The sequence below is a fragment of the Antechinus flavipes genome, chromosome 6 (assembly GCF_016432865.1).
Source record: "Antechinus flavipes isolate AdamAnt ecotype Samford, QLD, Australia chromosome 6, AdamAnt_v2, whole genome shotgun sequence".
Lineage (NCBI taxonomy): Eukaryota > Metazoa > Chordata > Mammalia > Dasyuromorphia > Dasyuridae > Antechinus > Antechinus flavipes.
In genome coordinates, this window is record NC_067403.1 from 217352007 (window position 1) to 217376913 (window position 24907).

Genomic DNA, 24907 nt, shown 5'->3' on the forward strand with positions numbered 1-24907 from the left:
ACAACTCCACCAGCAATATATTAGTGTCCCAGTTTTTCCACGTTCCAGTCAACATTTATTACTATCTTTTTGTGTCATTTTATTCCATCTTAGCCAAAAGTGTGAGGTCGAACCTCAGAATTGTTTTAATTTGCATTTCTCTAATCAAGTGATTTGGAGCATTTTAAAAATATGATTATATATGGCTTTAATTTCATCATCTGAAAATTTCATATTCTTTGACCACTTATCAATTGGGGAATGACTTGTACTCAAATTTTACATAGCTCTTTATATATTTTAAAAATGAAATCTTTATCAGAAACACTGATTGAAAATTTTTTTTCAGCTTTGTAGTTCCCTTTTAATTTTATTTCCATTGGTTTTGTTTGTGCAGAAACTGTTTAATTCAATGTAATCAGAGTTATCCATTTTGCCTTTCATAATGTTTTCTAGTTCTTCTTTGGTCATAAATTCTTCCCTTATCCAAAGATCTGATAATTAAATTTTCAGTGGCTCTCCTAATTTACTTATGGCATCACTTTTTATGCCCAAATGATGTACCCATTTTGCCCTTATTTTGGTAGGAGTAGGAGATGTAGGTCTATGCCAAATTTCTGACATATTATTTTCCAGTTTTTGCAGCAATTTTTTTGTGAATCCTTTGTTTACTTTCACTGTGGTATCACTGAGCAGCACTGCAATGATTTTCAACTGAATTCTCTCCTTTAAATATACATACAAATTCCCAAATTCATTTTCATTTGCATCATAGGCAAACCCCTATCTTTTCTATGATTGTAGACTTTTTTGTAGACTTTGTAGACTTAGGGATTAATGTACCTGTTTGGAATCCTGGAATTTCTCTCTAGCATCTCTCCTCCCACAAAACTGTCAAGCTGGTGTTTCTAAAGCACAATCTCATTAGATTTCTTTTTGTATAAGAGGCAGCTGGTAGTACAATGGATAGAGAGTTTCAATATAGCCTCAAACAAGTCTTAGCTATGTCACCCTGGGAAGATTGTTTAACCTTTGTAGATGTGAATTTTCCCCAGTTGTAAAATAGAGATATAATAACATCATTTCTACTGCAGAGTCGAGAGAATCAAATGAGTTGATATAGGTAAAGTGCCTAATACAATGGTGTTTAATAAATGTTTGTTCTCTTTTTCTGTTCCAAAAAACTGCTAGCCATTCTCTATTGCCTCTAATTTAAGTTGCTGGATTTTCTCTTTATCAGTTAAAGTCTTTGGCAAACTGGTTACTCTTGAACATCACTGCCCTTCATATGCCTACAATCTATAAAAACTAGATTTCCTAATACCATGTACAGGAGAAGTCTCCCATGCCTTCAACAGAATACCTCCTTACATATGTTCCTTTCAATCTCTAGCTTCTTCTAAAAATCAGCTGAAGAATCACTTCCTGTCTAGGGCATTTTCTGGTTCCCTTGGATGCTATTTTGCTTTCATTATTAAAATTACTTTTATTTGCTTTGTATCTATGTGGCACATAACCACACATACATATATGTACACATATACATGTACATACACACATGTACACATATATACAAATAATGCATGAATATATAATAATATATAATAAACATCTATCACATAAGATAACTTTACATAGTTATATATATAGTTATATGTGATAAAGGAGATGTCAATATATAATATTTGTTTCAAATTGTATATTGCATATATTTGTGTAAATGCGTACATTATACATAATATAAATATACAATATATGATAAATGAGATACTCTTTATAGTATTTCTTTTATGTTTTGTATGTGTGGGTGTATTGTATATACATACATAACATATATTTGTGAGGCAATTGGGATATAATAGCTAAATAACTCACCTTGGATCTCTGCCTCAGACAGCTAAGGTTTTAAGTTCAGGAATATTTCTTTATTGTTATTATTATTATTATTTCTGCAATTGCTGTTATCATCATCATTCTCTGGATAAGTAAGCTGTTACCACAAATTTCAGGATACAAATTCTGTTGTCTCTAGTCACTCAATTCAACTTTATCCCTCCTATAGGTTATTCCCCAGAGATGCTATTATCCATCCAATCTCAGAAAAAAGCCTTCTCTGTCAGATTATTTTCTCAGTCTCAGAGGGATTTCTATATTTGAGAATGTGGTGCTGTCCACTACCTGCCTCTTCAGGCTTAGCTATGAACAATTCATTTATTACAGAAACTTCTAAAAAGAATGCACAGAATATAAAAATCATGTCCATATCACAGCTCATAGACCAGCTTCTAAAGTCTCCTTAAAATGGATATTGAATTGTTTTAGTAGTAAACCAGTATTCTAACTGTGGAATAAATATTCAACTATGAATCTCTAGGTTAGAATGTAACCCATAATACTTAGAACCCCAGAAAGACTGTCAGCATAAAATTCCCATTTTAAATGTCATCTTTAAAAACTGTTTGCATTAGGAAAATGCATTCATTTTAGGACAGCATAATTTTGCTCTTAAATTTATTCTGTTTGCTAATTAGGTATATTATGCTTAGACAATAAAAGCCTGTGAACAAGAATGGTCAAATTCTGGTAGGGTTGCCCAATATTCTCCATCAGAAATGAGGTGAATATTACTCCTCAGTAATCTCTAGAATAACTAGTCATAAAAAACACCACATTCTCTCTAAACATAGCAATATTGCCTGGCAGATGGTACCCATAGATTTCTTCCTGAAACTAAGGGGTACATTTTCATAAAGTTAAACTAAATGAGTGTTTATTAAGTGCCTATTGCATGCAAAGCTGGGATTGGAGGAAAAGCAAAGTCAAAATAGAAAAGACAATTCCACCTTCAAATGAGATAATATTTGTGAAAGTTCTTAGCAGAATGCTTAGCACTCCATAAATTCTTATTCCTTTCCCCTTTGCTTCTCATGAAAATTATCTAGTCTAGTCTAGGAAATAATGACAAAAACATGGACAACCAATTTGAAATAATGCATGACAGACTGAGGAATTCAAATGTTTTGGTTTGGATCCTCTTCTGAAGCTTTTTTATGACATAAAATTGAGATTGTGATCTCAAGTTTTCTGCTCTGGAAGGTCCCAACAACTGAGAAATTCTCAAATAGTGAATTCCTGTGGTAAACTGCCAGTATGTTGTCTTATAAATCAACACAGTTAACTTCAAAAAAAGAAAAACAAAATCCAGAAAAAAATGGATAAGAAGAAATCATAATATTTTTAGTCCCATTTTGTGACCCCAGTGGTTCAAAATGACTTTTAATGACCCTCTTCATAAATGTAGAGGGGCTGTGAGCTCATACACAAATTCACAGATTCAAACAGTAAGTACTTAGGTCGACATGCAAACAGAGTTCTGGGATTAGTGTTTAGGGAAAAGGCCATTACTGAGAAGAGAGATCAGGGATGATATTTTAACTTAAATTTTAAAAGATGGTAGTTGCAGAAACTAGGCATTGACCCACGCTTAACAACCACAGACCAAGATAAGGTCAAAATGGGTTCATGATCATGAAGACATAAAAAATGATATTATAAAGAAATTAGAAGAACATAGAATAGTTTACCTCTTAAATCTGTAGAAGAGGAAGGAATTTGTGACCAAAGAAGAACTAAAGATCATTATTGATCATAAAATAGATAATTCTGACTATATTAAGTTAAAAAGGTTTTGTACAAACAAACCTAATGCAGAAAAGATTAGAAGAGAAGCAATAAACTGGGTAAGCATTTTTACATTCAAAAGTTCTAATAAAGGCTTCATTTCTAAAATACAGAGAAAATTGACTCAATATTATAAGAATTCAAGCCATTCTCCAACTGATAAATGATTAAAGAATATGAGCAGACAATTTTCTGGCAAAGAAATTGAAACTATTTGTAGTCATATGAAAAGGTACTCCAAATCACTATTAATCAGAGAAATTCAAATTAGGACAACTCTGAGATACCACTACACACCTCTCAGATTGGCTAAGATAAGAGGAAAAGATAATGACGAATGTTGGAGGGGATGTGGGAAAACTGGGACACTGATACATTGTTGGTGGAACTGTGAACAGAACCAGCCATTCTGGAGAGCAGTTTGGAACTATGCTCAAAAAGTTACCAAACTGTGCATACCCTTTGATCCAGCAGTGTTTCTACTGAGTTTATATCCCAAAGAGATCTTAAAAGAGGCAAAGGAACCTATATGTGCAAAAACATTTGTAGCAGCCCTCTTTGTAGGGGCAAGAAAGTGGAAACTGAGAGGATGCCCATCAATTGGAGAATGGCTGAATAAATCATGGTACATGAATGTTATGGAATATTATTGTTCTATAAGAAACAATCGGCAGGATGATTTCACAGAGGCCTGGAGATACTTACATGAACTGATGCTGAGTGAAGTGAATAGAACCAAAAAACATTATACATGGCAACAAGAAGACTATATGATGATCAATTTTGATGGATGTGGCTCTCTTCAACAAAGAGATGATTCAAACCAGTTGCAATTGCTCAGTAATGAAGAGAGCCATCTACACGCAGAGAGAGGCATGTGGGAACTGAATGTGGACTATAACATAGCATTTCACTCTCTGCTGATGTTTGCTTGCTTTTTATTTTCTCAGTTTTTTTCCCCTTTTTGATCCAATTTTTCTTGTGCAGCAAAATAACTGTATAAATATGTACACATATATTGGATTTAACATACATTTTAACATATTTAGCATATATTTAAATACCTACCATTCAGGGGAGGAGGGGCCGGGGGAAGGAGAGGAAAATTTGGAACAAAAGGTTTTGCAAGGGTCTATGTTGAAAAATTACCCATGCATATGTTTTATAAATAAAAAGCTTTAATAATTTTTTTAAATGTAAAAAAAAAAAAGATTGATTGTAGTTTAACAGAGAAACATCTTTGCAACATATGGCAAGTAAAAGGATTATAATATTTCAGAAATTCTTGTCTTCATAATCAATCAAAAGATTTCCTTTAATGACCTTTATAGGGAAAATACTATATTAGGCTTTGTACTATTTAGAGATCCACCTATGATTTTTTCTTTTAGCTCATATTTATATTCACAGTGCTTTTCATTGTGCCTAGTATATAGTAAGTACATAAGAAATACCTGACTTCATGTGACATGAAAGATACCAGATATATGTATATACTAATTATTTCAATATTTCAGAACAAAGATGGGTGGTGTCAAAAGTTAATTTTTCCAAAAGCATTTCCTGTGTGGCTACTCTATATTTGCCAAGCACTAAGATTGCAAAGACAAGGCTCCCTCAGGGAACTTACATTCTATTAGAAAGACAACGTGAGAGATATACACCATTGCACCATGGAATATCAATAGATTTAATAGCAGAAGACCTAAATTCAAATCCAAGCAATATCACACTATCTGTGTGAACTTGGGCAAGTCACTTAAGCATGTGGGCTGCAGTTTTTTTCACTTTTAAATAGAGACGCTGAACTAGATATCCTATAAGATCAATACAGACTCTGTCTTTGATTATACATACAGATATGTTTGTGAATGCTTTATCCCATGCTTTTGTAGTATCCAGTCTTTGAGTTGTAGCTACTTGTGACAAAAATATTACTGGTATTTCTTATCAGAGAATGCTATCTATGACCTTAAAATTAACATAATACTCTTCTAGAACACGGATGGAGAACTTTTTTTTCTGCCAAGAGCCTTTGGATATTTATAATATCATTTGCAAGCCACACAAAATTATCAACTTATAGAACTCAAGCAGTGGAAAGTTATTGTATTTAATTTTCAGCTCATCATTGTCAAAGCTGACTAAGGTAAATGATTTCATGAGCTTTATAGAGCCCTACTGGCCAGACGTTCCCACCTCTGCTTTAGAAGTTAAAGGACATATTACGAGAGTCCCAATCCACTGTATTTCTGATAAATACCTTGCTTAACACTTCCATGGCTCCCTAAGTACTTTTTCCAAATAGCTGGAGCCATAATGGAGATGCATTTTTTTTTTTTCTGAAGGTTTGGATGAAGTCCCGCTTTGATTTGGGATCTGTGTATTATAGAAGTGAACTGGGTGAAAGATCCAAGTAATTTCTGTTATCTGGAAATTAGCAGTGATGAGATTGAATTCAAACTCTATTAAATAGGAAGTATTTGAATAATCACAAGATCATAGATTCAGAATCAGAAAGAAACTTTAAGTCATATTTTAAAGGTGAGAAAACAAAGGTACTGTTAAATTATTTAAAATCATGCTGGTGGTTAAGAAGCAATAGTAGACAAAGTAGCTCTACAGTCTCAGTGTTTCCTGAGATACTTTCCATCCTCCTAAGCTTCTAAACTAGGTTACACTCAAAGAATCTCACCTGCAGTAGAATGGAAGAGTGATAGATCTGGGGTAAGGAAAATGGGCTCTAAGACCATCTATGCTGCCTTCAAACCATGACTTTGTCCCCTAATGTCTCAATGATCGCGTTGAACAAGACAACTCCAAATTTTCTCCCATCTCTAAAGCTACGTATGGGGGCCTTCTGGTCCAAATGGACTCTCTTTACAGACAAGGAAATTGGAATCCATAGAGATGGGATGTTCTGCTTAGTAAGAGGTGAAGCCCCAAAGCAGCACTATACCTACTAACTACAAATATACTTCCCTCCCTCACATTAAAGGTAGAATCAAAGGATGTTAAAGATGGAAGTCCTTTGGCCCAAATTCACTTTTTTACAGATGGGAGAAATAGGTGTGGGGAGGTGAGAAGCTCATAAGGACAAGAGCTGAGACCCATCCCAGTTCTTCCACAATACTCTGCTGTTGTTACTACAATACTGAGAGGCAATAATAGTGGAGGAATATTTTTAAATGCATTTTTCCCCTTAAGGGCAGAGATCAGTGAAGTTCTAGAGTTAACTAATCTTTCCTTGAAAACTTTTCCAGCCCAAGTAGTCTCTCTAGAACTTCATGCTCCCAGTATGACAAGAGTAATTGGTTCTGATTAAATAAGGAATGATTATGCCAGTTATTACAAATGATTAGGTTACTAGCATGACTATGCTAGAGAGCAGTGATCTCTCACATAGAATCCTGGTGGATGAAATAAAAGAATATTTGTGAAAACATTTGAAAACTTTGTGAATTTGAAAACTGTGGTTATTATATTGGAGTCTGATTTGGAGAACACACACCCCTGACAAATGTTCCATCATTCTTTACTTCTCAGAGAAGATTGCCAAGATGTTCCTTGTGTGAAAGGAAATCTCATTGTAAAAATCTGCTACTGAGCCTTTTTCTTTTAGGCAAGGAGAACAAAAAGGAAATTACTTCTCATCTGACAACTTGCTGAGGTAAATGATTTGTCAAAATTGAGAGTTGGTGAACACTGGGTTAGCTCAAACCCAGAACACATTTATTACAGAAGAGTCTCTTGTTTATACAGAAATGTGAAAAGGAGTATTGCCTTTCAATTAATCCCAAGTTGACACCAGAGGTTAGACTAGATCACAATTGTGCTGACTTGCAAATGATTATTATGGAAGACAACATGTTTTGATAAATATTGAATGCCCCTGAAAACTGCCTCATTTCAGGGAATCAACAGAAAAAAAATTCTGTACTGTCTCTCGCCTTTTACCATCATTCAAACAGTAGACCTGCACAGCTAAAGTTTCTGTTAGGTGAGGAAGTAATCTGCAAACTTCAAATTGGACTAGACCTAAGAAATACCTAATTTATGTTTTAGCCAGGAATTTGGAGAGAAATTTCAGGAGGTTCCATGAACTTACATGGGAAAAGAGATATCTTTAATTTCACAAAACTCTAACTGAAATTTATCTTTTAATTTAATTATGAATATAAGTAACAATATATACACTATGAATAGACGTAACTAATAAGTATGTCCAGAAATCATGATTGATTTGTCCATATCTAACTGAAAATAATCAGGATTCCTGGCTATGTTGTTCTGTAACCCTAGTCTCATTTTTCTATATCCTCTATCTCATGTTAATGGGGAGTCCTTTTATGTTCAATCCCACAGAATTCCACAAACTTTTATAATATGTACTGCTAAGTACATTTTGGAGTTTACTCTCTTTTATCAGTAACTAGAGTCTATCCTGACCAATTTCCCTTCTCTTAGAAGCCTTAGGCTATTCATATTCAGTAATACATTACCAGACCACTTCTGTTTTCACTATATCAAATTCTATGGAAATACTACAGACTTGGGATAAAAATATAAAAATTTGATCCTTGACTTTGCCACTGATTTGCTATATGATTTTGGACAAAACATGTTTCCACATCAAGATTTAGTTTCACCATCTATAAAGCTGGAGTAGAACTACTTAAAGGTATGATGAAAAAACTGCTAATTGTATTATACCAGTCGATTTGAACTAATATCACCATTAACTAGATAATCTCAGAACTTCTAGCATTAATAAACATAAAATCAATGAAGCTAAGGATTCAAGTATTCAATTCACTGGATATCTGAATGCATTAATGTGAATGCTCCAGCCAAGGTTACGAATTGGAGTGTACATAGGTCTCTGACCTGTGTTCTGCCACAGATCCTGTAAGAAGTGTTTACCCAACATGAGGTCTTCCTCTAGAGTTCAGAAGTTCTTTACCATTTTATGGTGACATGAACCCCTCTGGCCATCTGATAAAGAATATAACTCCTCCTCTCGGAATGTTTTTGAATAATTGAAGGAAATGTTCAATTTTACTTAAATGTTAGTGAAAATAAAAGAATGCTTCTTCCCATCCAAGTTCATGGTCCCCTGGAATATTATCAACATACCTATGTTAAAAACCTGTTTATTGATTTATCATAACATTTAGTGTTTATATACACTCAGCACTCAGATTTTCTATTTCTAAATGTCTTAGTATACATGATACCAACCACAACATTAACCAACTTTCTTTTCTGACAATCCAGTGAGATTATGTAGATAAAAACAGTTTTGCAAACCCAAGGTCTGTTGAAGATGATGATGGTGGTGGAACATTTATTCATTCAATGAGATCCCTTCCTATTTCTATAATACATTATGGTTTCTAAAATTGCATGAACATTTTTAGGAGATGAGGAGTTTGTTGTTGCTGAGTGGCTCCTAGTGTTAAAGCTCTGTGATTTGAATTTGAATCTTTGCTGCTTATTACTTCCTTTATGACCTTGGATACATTATTTCTCTGGGTCTCAGCTTCCTTACCTGTATTATTTGGATTTAAATCAGATGATTTTATATGCCATCTCTCCCTAGATCCCATGAACTAAGATAATGGACACATTATTCCATTTTATTTATATATATATGACTTCTGGATATACTTATTAGTTATGTCTATTCATAGTGTATATATTGTTACTTATATTCATAATTAAATTAAAAGATAAATTTCAGTTAGAGTTTTGTGAAATTTAGATGTGAGATTAGATTCGGGGAACCAAATGATGAGGTTAGGGTTCCTGGTGTTAAGGGGGTTAAATGGTGACGTTAGTGGCAGGTTTGGGGTTCAGGGAACCAAATGAAGAGGTCTGACTCCCCTTTGGATTTGACACAGGATAGGGAGTTGTTGGAACCCCCTTTCTGGTGGCACAGAGATCCTTCATGAAGGAATTTATGAATCCGAAAAGCTAGACTCATAAAAAGAAGTTTATTATAGGCATTTGAAAGTCAGCCTTTGCTAGTCATGCATAGAAAGGCTGAATTCCTTAGTAGCAAGGTACCAACAGAGAACTTAAGTTTCTAGTAGAGAAATCCCAACAGAGAGGTATAAAGTCTTAGGTGAGGATAAAGAGAGGGTAACACTGAAAGAGAACATCATTCCAACGGGCAGAGGTTTCCTTGGCATAGCATAGCATAGTGTTGCATGGCATGTTTGGTGTTCTGCAAGGAGAGGATTTAAAATTGGCTCTTTTTATAATAGAAGCCTTAGCTACAAGCTGAGACCTTCCTACCATGGGGGCTGTTGGATGGAGTTTCAGCTTGAGCTGGAACAGAATAGAAAAGCTTCAATTCAATAGGGTTGGAATTCTCCAACTGAGGACTCAACTAGCCCCACCTAGATAAAAGAATGAAGCTGTGTATCTTGTTTCCCTCAGGTGGGGTCCTACAGATGCAGGGGTTCAAGGAGAATCCTTCAAGGAGTTCTAGAGAGTTTTGGAGTCCCTTTGTCAAATACATATAAAAACTCACAAGTTTTCTTTGTATATGAGAAAGGATTTAAATAAATAATATAAACTTTATTGCATTAATGTAAAGATCGTGTATTTAAAATCAGCCGGAGTCAGGAACTTAGGTTAAGGGAAAAATCTTCAGTCTTTATTGAAGTGAAGAGGTGAAAAAAGATTGCGATAGCAATATGGGCAGCTGCGACAGGAAGCCAGCTAGCAGAGCGAGAGCTCTGAGCTCTCCTCCCCTTCCTTTTCCACTCCCTTGCCTCCACCCACCAGAATCGTCATTTCCTATACAACACATCAGGACTTTAACAAAGAGTGGGTGGGGGCCATTCTTTCTCCAAGCTTATATATTAATAGAGTATGGTCCAATTACTATTTACCTCATGTGCTTGGGACCTCAGTGCATCAACTCAAGCCTCAGCCCATTACACATTAATATTCTTTTGGATAAAACAAAATTATTAAAATAGACAGTATTTTAGAATTTAAAGAAGTTTTTTTTTTAATTTTGTTATTCCTAAATGGATTTATTTTGATTTTTTTTTAAATCACTAGAAAAAGGAGATATCAGTGACAAATAGAAAAACCATCAGATTTAGGACTATAATAGCATCATAAAATTTAAGAGCTAGTAGGAACTTAAGAGTCCATTTAGGTTTAAACCCCTTTGTTTTACAAAGGAGTACAATGAGTCAGGGACAGGCAAAGAAACTTTCCCTTTGTCACACATGTTTTAAATACAAGTGTAAAGTCATGAATTCATGTTTAAATTACTTCTGTATAACTTCTAATTGTGAATCTTAGTATCAAGAAAATTAATGTCTTGACATCGATGAAAGAATTTGCTATATTGAAGGAAACATGATATGCATATGCTATCCACATTATATAGTAAGATTTAACATCATTGTTGAGGAACAATGTGCTATGGTGGATAAAAAGCCAACTTTGACTCTAGGAAGACTTGGTGAAAGTTCTACAACTGATATGTATAATTTGGAACTACGCCCAAATGGCAATAAAACTGTGCATTCTTTTTTATCCAGCAATACCATTGCTAGGTCCTATTTGTACAAAAATATGTATGGCAGTTCTTTTTGTGATGGCTAAAAATTGGAAATCAAAGGATCACCCATCAATTGAGGAACAGCTCAACAAGCTGTGAAAAATGACAAATAGTTCATGTAAGTGCAGGTTTTTCTGAAATCATTCTAATGCATAGTGAACAGAACTAGAAGAATGATGTCCATAGTAATAGCAATAGTTTGATGAAGAATTGTGAATGACTTAGCTATTCTGAGCAATATAATAATCCAAGACAATCCCAAAAGACAATGATAAAGAAGTATATTATCCACCTCCAGAAAAAAGAACTTGTATTGATTGAATATAAACTAAGCACATTATTTTTCATTTTATTTTTTTCTTTTATTCAAGTCTTGTACAAAATTACTAATATGAAAATATTTTACATAATTGCATGTGTCTAACCTATATCTGATTACTTACCATCTCGGGGTAGGGGAAGGAGGAAAGGAGAGAATTTGGAACTTTAAAGAAAAATATTTTTAAAAATTAAAAAATAAAGAAGTGAGAAAATAAGATACAAAAGAATTCAAATTAGAGATAGGTAGCTGGACAATGTCAGAAGGCAAAGCTGGGAAGAGAGAGGGAGAGAAGCAGAAACAGAGAAAGGAGATGTACACAATAAAGAAAGAAAGATGTGCACAAAAGGAAAAGAGTGATAATGATTGTATAGCAAGGGGACAGGATCAAGTGTTTAGCATTTTCAAGATAAAGAGTAATCTCTTCACCTGATATAGGAGAAAAAGAGAAAAGAATTGGAGATGGTGGATGAGAGGAATTCACAATAAATTGCCAGCTAGTCAGCTTTGATTCAGTGCTCAGATTCTCAAAGTTCCTGCATAACTCAACTATCAGTTTTGGTTTTCCTCTCTAATACCAGGAAAGTATCTGGGATTAGAGTGAGTTAACAGAGAAATTCTTCCCAGAGCCTTTTCCCAGAGCATAGTTCCAAATTGTTCTCCAGAATGATTGGATTAGTTCACAACTCCATCAACAATGTATTAGTGTCCCAGTTTTTCTACATTCCTTCCAACATTCCTCATTATCTTTTCCTGTCATCTTAGCCAATCTGAGAGGTATGAGGTGGCATCTCAAGAGCTGTTTTAATTTGCAATTCAATAATCAATAGTGATTTGGAACATTTTTTCATATAATTATAAGTGGCTTTAATTTCATCATCTGAAAATTGTTCATATCCTTTGATCATTATCAACTGGGGATGACTTGAATTTTTATAAATTTGACACAATTCTTCATATATTTTAGAAATTAACTATCAGAAATACTGGTTGTAAAGACTTCTTTCCCAGCTTTGTACTGCCCTTTAATCATGTTTCTGATGTGTGTGTGTGTGTGTGTGTGTGTGTATGTATGTGTGTATTAAAACTTTCTAATTTAATGTAATCAAAGTTGTCTTCTAGTTCAAAGTTGTTTTCTAGTTCTTCTTTGGTCATAAATTCCTCCCTTCTCCAAGATCTGATAGGTACACTATCCCTTGTTCTCCCAATTTGTTTATGGTATCATCCTTTACGCTCAAATCATATACCCCATTTGACCTTATTTTAGTATAGGGTGTGAGATGTAGTTCTATGCTGAGTTTCTGATATTATTTTCTAGTTTTCACAGCAATTTTTGTCAAATAATGAGTTCTTATTGCAGAAGCTGGAGTTTGGGGATTTATCAGATACTACATCGCTATAAGCCTTGATTATTGTGGCATGTGTATTTAATCTATACCACTGAGCCTCCACTACATTTCTTACTCAGTACCACATGGTTTGGATGACTCCTGCTTTATAATATAGTTTTAGGTTTGGTACTGCAAACCACCATCCTTTGTATTTTTTTTTTATTAATTTCCTTGATATTCTTGATCTATTATTCTTCTAGGTGAATTTTGTTATTTTTTTCTAGTTCTATAAAATGTTTTGGCAATTTGATTGGTATGGCACTGAACAAATAGACCAATTTAGGCAGAATTGTCATTTTTATTATATTAGCTCAAGTAGCCATGAAAAATTGATATTCCAATTCTTTGGATCAAATTTTATTTGTATGAGAACATGTTTTGAAATTGTGCTCATATAGTTCTTTGGTTGCCTTGGCAGGTAGATCTCCAAGTATTTTGTTTTGTCTACAATGATTTTAAATGGAATTTCTTTTTCTATCTCTTGCTGATGGACTTTGTCAATAATGTCAAAGAAATACTGATTTATGTAGATTTTATATCCTGCAACTTTACTAAAGCTGTGAATTGTTTCCAGTAGGTTTTTGGATGATTTTCTAGGATTCTCCAAGTGTATCATCATATCATCTGCAAAGAGGGATAATTTTCTTTCCTCATTGCCTATTCTAATTCCTTTCATTTCTTTTTTCTTTTCTTGTTGGTAAAGCCAACATTTCTAGTACAATGTTGAATAATAGTGGTGCTAATGGGCATCCTTGTTTCATCCCTGATCTTACTGGGAATGCATCCAGCTTCTCTCTATTACAAATAATGCTTGCTGTAGGTTTTAGATAGATACTGCTTATTATTTTAAGGAAAGTTCCCTTTATCCCTATGCTCTCTAGTGTTTTTTATAGGAGTGGGTGCTGTTTTTTTCAAAAGCTTTTTCTGTCTCTATTCAGATTATCATATGATTTCTGTTGATTTTGTTATTGATAATGTTCAATTATGGTAATAATTTTCCTCATATTGAACCAGCCTTGCATTCCTGGTATAAATCCCACTTAATCATAGTGTATTATCCTGCTGATAAATTGTTGTGATCTCTTTGCTAATGTTTTATTTAAAAATTTTGCATCGATATGGATACATATCCATATTTGCATAAGGGAGACTGGTTTGTAATTTTTTTTTCTGTGTTTTGGCCCTTCCAGGCTCATAAAAGAACACCAGAGTGGAGTCAAAGAGCCTGGCTTCCAATCTTCCTGCTATTAACAATTCTGTGGTTTTGGACAAATCATTTCATATCTATGAACCTCAGTTTCTTTATCTGTTAAAAAAAAAAGCATTGGAATACTACTTGGTTTTTGAAAAATCTTCTAGTTCTAGATATATAATTAAGTAATTATTGATCTAGATTTGGATTGCAGTGTTTGTCATACATTACATTAAATACTTAATAAAGGCTCTCAGTTATTCATAGTCCTATCATTTGTGTTCAGAGCATCATAATCCTGAAAGCCAGCATAGATATTAAGTAAAATGGGTCATCACCTATGTCTGGGGGTTCACTAGCTTATCTTGACGAGTCTTGCTGTTAGCCCCAAGTGCTACTCCCATTTTGGTGTCTTTGCAATGGTTATTCCCAAATTCTGGGACTTTCTTTATTTTCTCTTCAGTCTCTTGGCTTCTTTGGATTTCTCACCTTTGCCAGAGACTTTCAGCCTCACATCACTGGTTATTTATATATTTTCCTCCCATTCCAATGTAAACTCCTAGAAGAAAAGGACAGGGTTTTGTTGTTGTTTATTTGTTTTTCTTTGAATACAAGTGACTGACTCTAATAAATACTAGTAAATGCTATTTGGTTTACTAATTTTCAAGAGGAAGTATCCTAAGCTACTACTGGTGATATCTAATTCAGATACTATGCTAATAAGCATTCAATATACATCTCCCAATGATTTGTTATCCTTTAATGTAAGTCCCTAGGTACAGAAGAGTTATCTGTATTACATCTAATTTATACTGAATAAAATGTCTGTTGCTTTCTTATTCCAGAGCTTCTCAAGGTTGGTATGATTTCCAAGGCAGAATTCACAAAGCTCAATTTTCCAAGTTTCAGGTTAAATTTACTATGCTAACACATCATCCGAATTGAGGTGAGAAGCAAAACCTAAGATATGCCATGGAAATTGTTTAGGAAGGAAAAAAAAATGGGGCCCAGAAAGACCTGACTCCCTGGCCCTGCCTGATATCAGACTTTCAAGAAAATGTTTTACTTGATCTCAGAAATGAGCTAGTTGACTCTTCAACTCCTAAGGCAGGTATTAAACTGCTGTTATGCTATTAAAACTTTAGCACAGTAATTCTTCACAGAGAACATGAAAAAAAAAAGAACACGTTTCAGGCAAGATGGAATGGAGTTTGATGGTTGCAGACATAAACATTTTATGAATTATATGTTCTTCGAGGCTCAAATAACCTGAGAACCTTGAATCAAAAAAAGAAAGCAGATTTCCCAGTCACAAGCCGGGCATCTGTTTCTCAAAGGAAAAAAAGAAAAGAAAAAAAGTAGTAATAGCTGCTTTCACAAACAGTGAAAATACCAGTCCCAGAAAATTAGATCTAATGCAAGCTAAGCAAAAGAATTTTACTGAAGAAATCCTCATCAGTGAATAGAGTATTTAAATAATGAATATACAAGGAGAAGTTGCATAGAAATCCTAGGAAACCATTATTTACAATAAGAAAAAATGGGTACATGCTAATGGTTATGGACTTGTGTACAAAATACAAAGCTTGCTATTTGTTTCATTGCCTTTTTGTCATAGGCGCCCGTTTGTTGATTTGGGGAACTCTCCTGGGTGAATGTCTTTGTGTTTGCTCAGCATAGAACAACAGTAGCAGTATGTAAATAGGGTGCCTCTTCCCTTCAGAGGCCTTGGGATATGTATAATAGATTAAGTTGGCTTTGTGCAGAGCAAACAGGTCTGTATTACTGAGAATATGAATAATGTCAGTTTCCATAATTGCTAACATCTGGCTTTCCATAAATCTGTTAAATTGCATGGAAGTAGAATTAGACTTCTATGTCATAAGTAAAGCAATTACATGAAAGTCTGTAGGCATTGTGGCTCTAGATTCCACTGTGAAATTCTTTCACTTTTGCACTGGGATGGCAGTTCTCTGTGGTGGACCCAAAAGTTCTTCTGTGCACTAGGCATGGACCTGGTCAGGGAAAAATTTGACAATTTATTCTCAATTATTCAGTGCAAAATACAGTGGTAACCTTAGTTTAAGTGAGAGGCCCAGCACTCAGAAAGACCACAACTTTCTACAGATGCTCGCAGACATTGGGGTTGAAACTAGTTAGGCTGGAGATTTATGGAACATGGCCAACCAACTGGTCTTTTCTTTCTGGAGCCATCTCTTGTGGAATGAGCCTAAAGTTTTCTTTTCTTTTTCACAATGGACTTTTCATTGAAGTATATTTGCCATTGCACCCATGGTCTTTTTCCAATAAATATCTTAACAGTGGAAAAAGGTATTCTTATTAGAAGGGATGAGACTTTGTTTAGTGATGATGAAAACTGTAACTCTTCATGGTGTTGTCAGGCTTACATAAGACACTTTGCATGTGTTATTACATTTAATGCTCACATTGTTTTGGGGAAGATGCTATTATCATCTCTATTTTTACAAATGAGAGAATCAAAGCTTGGAGTTAGTGACTTGTCAGGGTAACACAACTTTTTAAGAGTCTGAAACAGGATTAAAATACATTAGAATGTATGTGACATGGGTATTTAATTATATAAAATCATGGATTAAGAACTAGAAGAGAATTCAGCTACTCTGACTTTACTACACCATGCAATCTCAGACTCAGGAGACTTAGATTTGAATCCTATTTCTAGTGCTCAACAAATGTATGGCCATTAGCTAGGAACAACATGTTTAGTCAATCAAATCTAGAATTAAACATTTATTAATAAAAGATCATGAAAAACCTATTCTAGGTGATACAGACAGAAAGATTAAATGCTTATCTTTGGCCTCAGGAAGTTCACATCCTTCATATGTGGCTTTGACTATTTACAAAAACTCAATGTTATATTCCCTTGCTACCTCCATTCTGCCTGTCCTCATTTATTTTTCTATTGTCTTATATGAGTGTGTGTATCCACACATACGTATCATATATATATGTGTGTGTGTATATATATATCAATGGGGTTAGAACATCTAGGTCTATCACTTAGACTATTTCTTGCATAGATCAGCTTATTAATAAATGTTTAATTTAGAACTTAATTCAGTCTCATTTTATATGTATTTCTCTATATATTCTTATGTTTTAACCTATTTTTATGCTTTAATCTAATTAAGATAAAGAATATCTACCTCCATCTTTTTCACTCATTCTATTACATATCAATATTTATTAAATTATCAATAAATATTAAATATCAAAATAGAATAAAATACTATCATTTGTATTTCTTACACCTTTTGACACCTTTTAAGACACTAATATCATCGAAATATGAAAAGCATTTGTAGGAGAGGAGCCAAAATGGTTGAAATAGGGAAAGCACTCAGCTGAACTCACATAACATTCCCCTTCAACTTTAAAATCATTCAAATTGAATTCCGGAGTGGTAGAAGCAACAAAAGTTCTGAGTGAATCATTTTTTAAACTCAGGACAATTCAGGAGATCAGTAAAAAAGGTGTGTTATATTGGGGTGACTTAGAACCCCTGGAGATAAAATATCACAGTGTGACTGATGATGGTAACAGAAGCAACGATAGTAAGGGGACCCTTGAATTAGCACCAGAAACAGGATCAGACACTCTTTGGCAACTCCATTGCTTGTATCCGTTTTCCGAGTCATAATTTCAAGAGCAGAGAGAAGCACTTAAGAAGAAGGAGGAGCCCTAAGAATCAGAACTGCTTTTGGTCATAAAAGGAATAGTAACACTTCTGCTTCCAAGGGAGCAATATCTATTACAGTCCCAAGAGATCAGGTATCTTTCCTGGGTAAAGATCAGAAGGTAGACTATCTCAGGAGCATTGAAAATGTCTCAAACCCAGAACTAGCTTTGAAAACCACCATATAAAAAAGCCTAGAGCCTGATACAGTGCCCTATTCCACCACCACCCCTATGCTAAGAATAGAGTTCAATTTTAACATAGTTCAAAATCAAGAAAATGGATGGGAAAATGAACAAACAACAAAAAGAACCTTACTATAGGAATCTACTTATGGTGATGAGAAGATCAAACCACAAATTCAGATCAAGCCAATGAAGTCAATACAGATCAAGCAATGCCTTAAAAAATATGACTTTGTTCTCAACAAAAATTCCTAGAATAGGTAAGACTAATTTTCAAAATCAAAAAAAGAGTGATAGAAGAAAAACTAGCAAAGAAATGAAAACAAAGAAAGAAAATTATGAGAAGATAATTAATACACTTTGGTAAGAAAGAAGTATCTTGAAAAGAAGAATTGGCCAAGCAAAAGTTAATGACTCCATGAGAAATCAATAACAATGACAACAAGCCAAGAGAAAAAAAATAGAAGAAAATGAAATATATGTCAATGGAAACATAACTGACATGGTAAACTGGACTATCTAGAAGCTATGATATCAAAGAAAGAGACTAAACATCATATTTCAAGAATTATCAAGGAAAACTGCCCCAAGATCCTATAACTAGAGGATAAAATACAAATTGGAAGAACCTACCAACAACCCCCTGAAAGACATCCCAAAATAAAAACTCCCAGGGATATTATATAGCCAAATACCAGAATCATCAGGTGAAAAAGAAAATATACTTCAAGCTGATAGAAACAACAAACAACATCAAAATAACATAGACCCAGAGCCAAGAACATATAATATTAAGTAACTTCCACAGTTCATATTTTGAAATATAATATTATTCAGAAGGAAAAAGAGCTAGGAGTACAATCAAGAATAACCTACCCAGAAAAACTGAGTAAATCCTTCTCAAATTGAGAAAGAATTTAACAAAATGAAGAACTTTCAAGTATTTCTGACAAAATGACCGTAGAGTAATAGAAAATCTGACTTTCAAATATAAGATTAAAGAGGAACATAGAAAAGCAAACATGAATAAGAAATCATAAGAGACTCAAGAAAGTTAAACAAACTGTTTACATTTCCATATGGAAAATGATTCATGTAATTTCTAAGAACTTTATCATTATTAGGGCAGTTAGGAGGATTCTATATAGAAAGAGGATAGGGGAGTTAATTATGTTGGGAAGAATTAAAAACTGAAGAAGGATATTGTGGGAGAAAAGGGAAAGTGGAGGAAGAAGGGAGGTGCAAGGAAAAGCTTTTATAGTGGAGGAGAAAATGCTAGCGATGCGGCAAGCAAGATTGACCCTCACTTCTAAATTGGTTCAAAGAGGGAAAATATAAATATATACATATATGTGTGTGTGTGTACTTATAGATAAAAGAAATCTAATTCAACGGAGAAGTAAGACGGTAGGGGGTTCAGAGAGAATGAAAAAGAGTAAGGGAAGGCAACGATTAAAAGCAAAAGTGACTTTTTAAAAGTGACAGGATAAAAAGAGAGAAGAATAAACAGAATAAAATAGGATGGAGGGAGAAGCAGTTAATGGTCATAGCTGTGAATGTGTATGGGATGAACTCATCCCATAAAAAAGAAGCTGATAGAAGAAAGGATTAGAAACCAGAATCCAGCAATATATTTTTTAAAAGAAATTTACTTGAAACAAAGAGACATACACAGAGGTAAAAGAAGGGACCGGAGCAGAATCTATTGTGCTTCAATTGATGAAAACAGATGGGGTGGCAATCATAATCTAAGACATAGCAAAACAAAATAGAGCTAATTAAATGGGATAATCAGGGAAACTACATCTTGTGAAATCATACTGTAGATAAGAACATAAATATTAAAAATACATGAACCAAATGGAACCAAATACAAACTAAATTCTTGAAGGAAGAAATACATGAATTACAAAAAGAAATAATAAATAATATTTTCCCATTCCAGATCCAGACAAATCTAAATACAAAATAAATTAAAAAGGAGAATATTTAAAAATTAGACATAAAAGAAAGTAGCATACATTTTCTTTAACTGTACACAACATTTTCACAAAAAATGACTATGTATTGGGATATAAAAATCTCACAATCAAATCTCACAAAGAAAAACAGAAAGATTAAGGACATCCCTTCAGACTATAATGAAGTAAAATATATATTCAATAAAAGGTTGGGGGAACATAAATTAAAATAATTGGAAACTAAATCTAATCATAAAGAATGAGTAAAAGAAAAAATCAAAGAAACAATCCATAATCCTTAAAGAGAATAACAAAAATAAGATAATATACTAGAATTTGAGATTCATGAAAAGTATTTAAAGGAAAATTTACCTTTTAAAATACATCAATAAAAAGAGGAAAAAAACAGATCACTAAGTTGTGCAAGCAACTTAAAAAAATAGCAAAAGAGAAAACTGAAAAATCTTCAATTAAACACCAAAATGGAAATCCTAAAAAAAAAAAAACTGGAGATATTAATAAAATTCCAAGTTTAAAAAATATAAAAAAATAATTAAAACTAGGAGCTGGTTTGGGAGGAAAAATAATAAACTTGATAATTGAATGGTTAATTTGACTTAAAAAAAAAGAAAATCAAATTACCAGTATCAAAAATTAAAAGGGCCAATGCATCACAAATACAGATGAAATTAAAGCTATAATTAGGAGTTATTTTGCTCAGTTACATACACCACTAAAACTGACCAAGCAAAATGGTTGAATATTTACAAAAATTCAAACTATTCAGGTTAACAAGAAAAGGAAACAATACTTAAATAATAACTCTATCTTGGAAAAAAGAAATCTAACAAGCTATCAGTGAGATCCCTATTAAAAAAGTTCCAGGACCAAATACATTTACAAATAAATTCTACTAAATATTTAAGAAACAATCCCCAAATTATAAAAACTACTTGGAAAAAAAAGAGTAAAGAAGTCCTACAAATTATTTTTATGACACAAGTATGATTTTGATACCTAAACCAGGGAGAACAAAAAAGAGGAAAAGAAAACTATAACTTATTTTCCCTAACATATGTTAGTGCAAATATTTTAAAATACCACCAAAGAATTTATAGCAATATGCCTAGGATGTCATACATTATGATGGTGCATTTCACACAAAGAATAGAGATATATTTCAATATTAGGAAAATTATGTGCATAATTTACCGTATCAACAACAAAAATCATCTGACTACAACAATAGATGCAAAAAAAAAGCTTTTAAAAAATAAGGAATACTCATTCTTATTAAAAACATTAGAAAATATGAGAATAAATGAAATCTTTATTAAAATGATAAATAGTATTTAAGGAGAATAAACTAGAAGTCTTCCCAAATAAGATTTGCTGTAAATCAAGGAGGTCCATCATCATCACTATTATTCGAAATGGTAGTTAAAGCAATAAGACAAGAAAAAAAAAAAAGGTAAAAGACGTGCTGGAATTGATATAGAAAAATAAGAACATTAATGCCCTATTCTGGAGAACAATTTGGAACTATACAAAAAGGGTTATAAAATTGCATATATTCTTTAACCCAGCAATACCATTACTAAGTCTATATCCCAAGGAGACAAAAGAAAAATGAAATGGACTTATAAATACAAAAATATTGGTGACCTAGACTTGAAAATTGAGGGAATGGCTAAATAAATTGTGCTGTATGATTGTGATGAAACACTATTGTGCTATAAAAAAATGCAGAGCAGGATTATTGGAAAAAATCTGGGAAGTTATATATGAAGTGATGCAAAGTAAAGTCAGAATTAAGAGAAAATGGTATACAGTAGTAATAGAAGTATTGTAATGAAAATGAAGCATTTTTTACTTTATTTTTCTTGAGTTTTTCTGCAACATGGCTAATGTAGAAATGCTTTTTTCAGAACTTTACACTTATGTTTTATGTAATACTTCTTGTCTTGTCAATGGGTGAGCAATGGTCTAGTAGACACCCTCTGTTAAATAGTTCATATCACTGTTCATCTATATCAGCTTATTTTATGTGATTCTTGTCTGTGCCCTCCCACAAATCCTTGCTAATTCATATGCCCAATATATTCAGGGCCTTCCTCTGTGTGTTTTAACAATTCATATGTAGCTTTGTACAATACAAACTGTTTATCTCTCATCCTTCACTTTTAATACATGACTAACCTTCCTCTTTTTCCATTGATACTTCCATAGGCCAATATCTTTTACTCTTTTTTTTTTCCTATTTAAATCACCATTGGTTATATACTGTAGCCTATTTAGATATGCATACCATATGCTGTTTCTTTGCCTTGGAAATCCCTGCAGTTCCAGAAATTATTTCGGACCTATTTACCAGCCTAATTTAAACTTAATATGAGGTCTTTAGAAAGAAACTAAACAAAAAAAAGGGAGGGAGGAAAGGTTTAGGAACAATATCCAAATTTACCTATGGAAAAACTGCAGCCTTATGTGAAAATTTTTGTGTTTATCTTGTAAGAGTTTATTTAACAATACATTGCACCTCTGAACAATTTCTGCTCATGGGTGGCTGGTTCACAGATATGGGAAAAAGGTTACTGGCTACCAATCTGAGGAAGCTTTCATTAAGCCATGTGCATATGGAACATGATGTTCTCCACTGTAATCCTACAAATCACCTTAATGGGCTGAGAGTCACTATAAAGATCCACTTCTTTCTATCCAGTGGACAATCCATTATATCTTATCTAAGAGATAAAGCTCTTCTAGCAACATAGCTTCATTTTTTTTTTTTTTTTGCATTAATGAGCCAACCATGTGGATTTAAAAGTCAGAATAAATTGGACTGAATTGTGGAAAACAAGGAGCTGTCTCAGGTCCTGACTCTTCTGAGATTCCTGTCAGAGCCTTTGTTTGGTGTTGCAATGCTAAGGTATTGTGCAATCTCTTTTCCTTGCAGACATAGATGAATGTGCCTTAAGGACCCACACCTGTTGGAATGATTCTGCCTGCATCAACCTCGCAGGAGGGTTTGATTGCCTTTGTCCTTCTGGGCCATCCTGCTCTGGGGACTGTCCCCATGAAGGCGGCCTAAAGAGAAATGGTCAAGTGTGGACTCTGAAAGAGGACCGGTGCTCAGTGTGTTCCTGCAAGGTGAGGACCGAAGTACACAGCTGACTGTAGCCATTGCAGTTTGTTTTTACTCTATTGCTGAAAAGCTAGTTGGCTCAGGCAGGCCTAGAGGCAAGAAAGCCGGAGTTCAAATCTGGCCTCAGACACTTATTAGCTGTGGGACTCCAGGCAAGTCACTTAATCTTGTTTGCCTCAGTTTCCTCATCTGTAAAATGAGCCAGAGAAGGAAATGGCAGACCGCTCCAGAATCTGCCAATAAAAGTCCAAAATTGGGGGGGAGGAGGTCAGACATGGCTGAAGAAACAACGACTGAACAACAATATGTTCTTGACCCACTGGCTTTCCCATAGCTATTCTCAAATCCTTGTCTCATTTTAGACTGCACTAAAGTTAATGATGATGCTCAGCTGCAGACAAACCTGCTCTGAATTTGTTCTTTTCCTAATGAAAGCCAAAGTGCTTTGTTAAGAAGAGAAAAGTCTGGGTGGAAAAAAACATTTTTTTCCTGCTGAGTAACTTGAGTAACTTCAGGTTTAGTTAAATGTGCTTGCATAGAAGCAGTAATGAGCTTCCATTCCACAGACTGATTAAAATGATTTTATTTTGCTTTTAAAAAATTAACTTTTAAAAAACCAGTTTACCTTAGTAAGAAATATCATCCTGAAATCTAAAGCCCCAGAGTTGTGCTATTTGAAACCACATGGACTTCCATTTTGTAGAAGTGATTAATATTATTGTTTTAGGTAGCCTGGTAACTGATGTCTTATTTATTATTCTCAGTGCTGGGCTATTTCTTACACTAAATTCTTTGCAATTGAGTTTAATGCTTATGAAAATAAATAGTGTCATCATCTGGTTTTGCTTTATGTTTTGGAAAATGGGCCTATTAAAGTGTTTTATTTCTTAGCATTTATTTCTTTTTTTGTTCATCTTTCCTATTTATTTCCATTTTGTTTTACATTATTAGAACTCTGTGTGTATCTAAGTATATATATACACACATACACACATGCATGTGTGCTGAGTTCTGCTTTACAGGCATAAAAGCATTAAACATGAGATAGGGAAAAAAGCTACTTGCTTCAAAAAAAGTGTTGCAGGTCTTCCTTTTAGAGTTCAGATTTCCATTCTCCTCCAAGAAAGAACATGATAAATAAAGCAGTTGAAAGAGATTGAAAAGTCATCAAGCCTTCCCTTCTTCATGTAAGCCACATCTCTTCCTATCCAGAGAAATAAAAATCTCTCTGTTTTAAAGATTTTATAAGATATTTAACAGAATTACAGAGAGGATCTGGGAAAAGATTTAGTCAGGAGAATACTTCTGGAGGACTCATGTTAATTATCTCCCTGTTTTGCTATCAAGCAGAACTAAAAAGGATTAATAAAAGTAGCAGACACACAAATTTAGGCTTATTTTCAGGACAAATTTTAAAACAATTGTAACTCACAAGTCAAATGGATTTCTTCAGGAGTAGTAGATTCACTCTGATTTAAGGCATTCAACCAAAATCTAAATTACTAATTGTTAAATGTGTTCTAGTGAGGATTTCTTATAGATGGCATGGTGGACTAGATCATCAACTAAGTTCATTTCAACCCTGAAATTCTGTATTTAAGGTTATTTATTACCTTAATATGGAAGAGTGATTTTGCAATGTTCAATGCTAGTCCAATGTATTACAACTTAAGTTCCTTCCTTCTTGTTAGACTATCATTAAAGACAACAAAGCGAAACAGACCATTTATAAAGGGCTTACAACA

The 24907-nt window shown here is 33.7% G+C and overlaps 1 protein-coding gene across 1 annotated transcript in view; it reads left to right on the forward strand.

Annotated features, from left to right (window-relative positions):
* Positions 1-24907, forward strand: part of NELL1 (neural EGFL like 1) — an 870390-nt gene that overhangs the window by 831621 nt on the left and 13862 nt on the right. The window contains exon 17 of the mRNA XM_051966758.1: positions 22974-23167. Within this exon, the coding sequence (XP_051822718.1) occupies positions 22974-23167 (194 nt within the window). The remainder of the gene's footprint in view (positions 1-22973; positions 23168-24907) is intronic.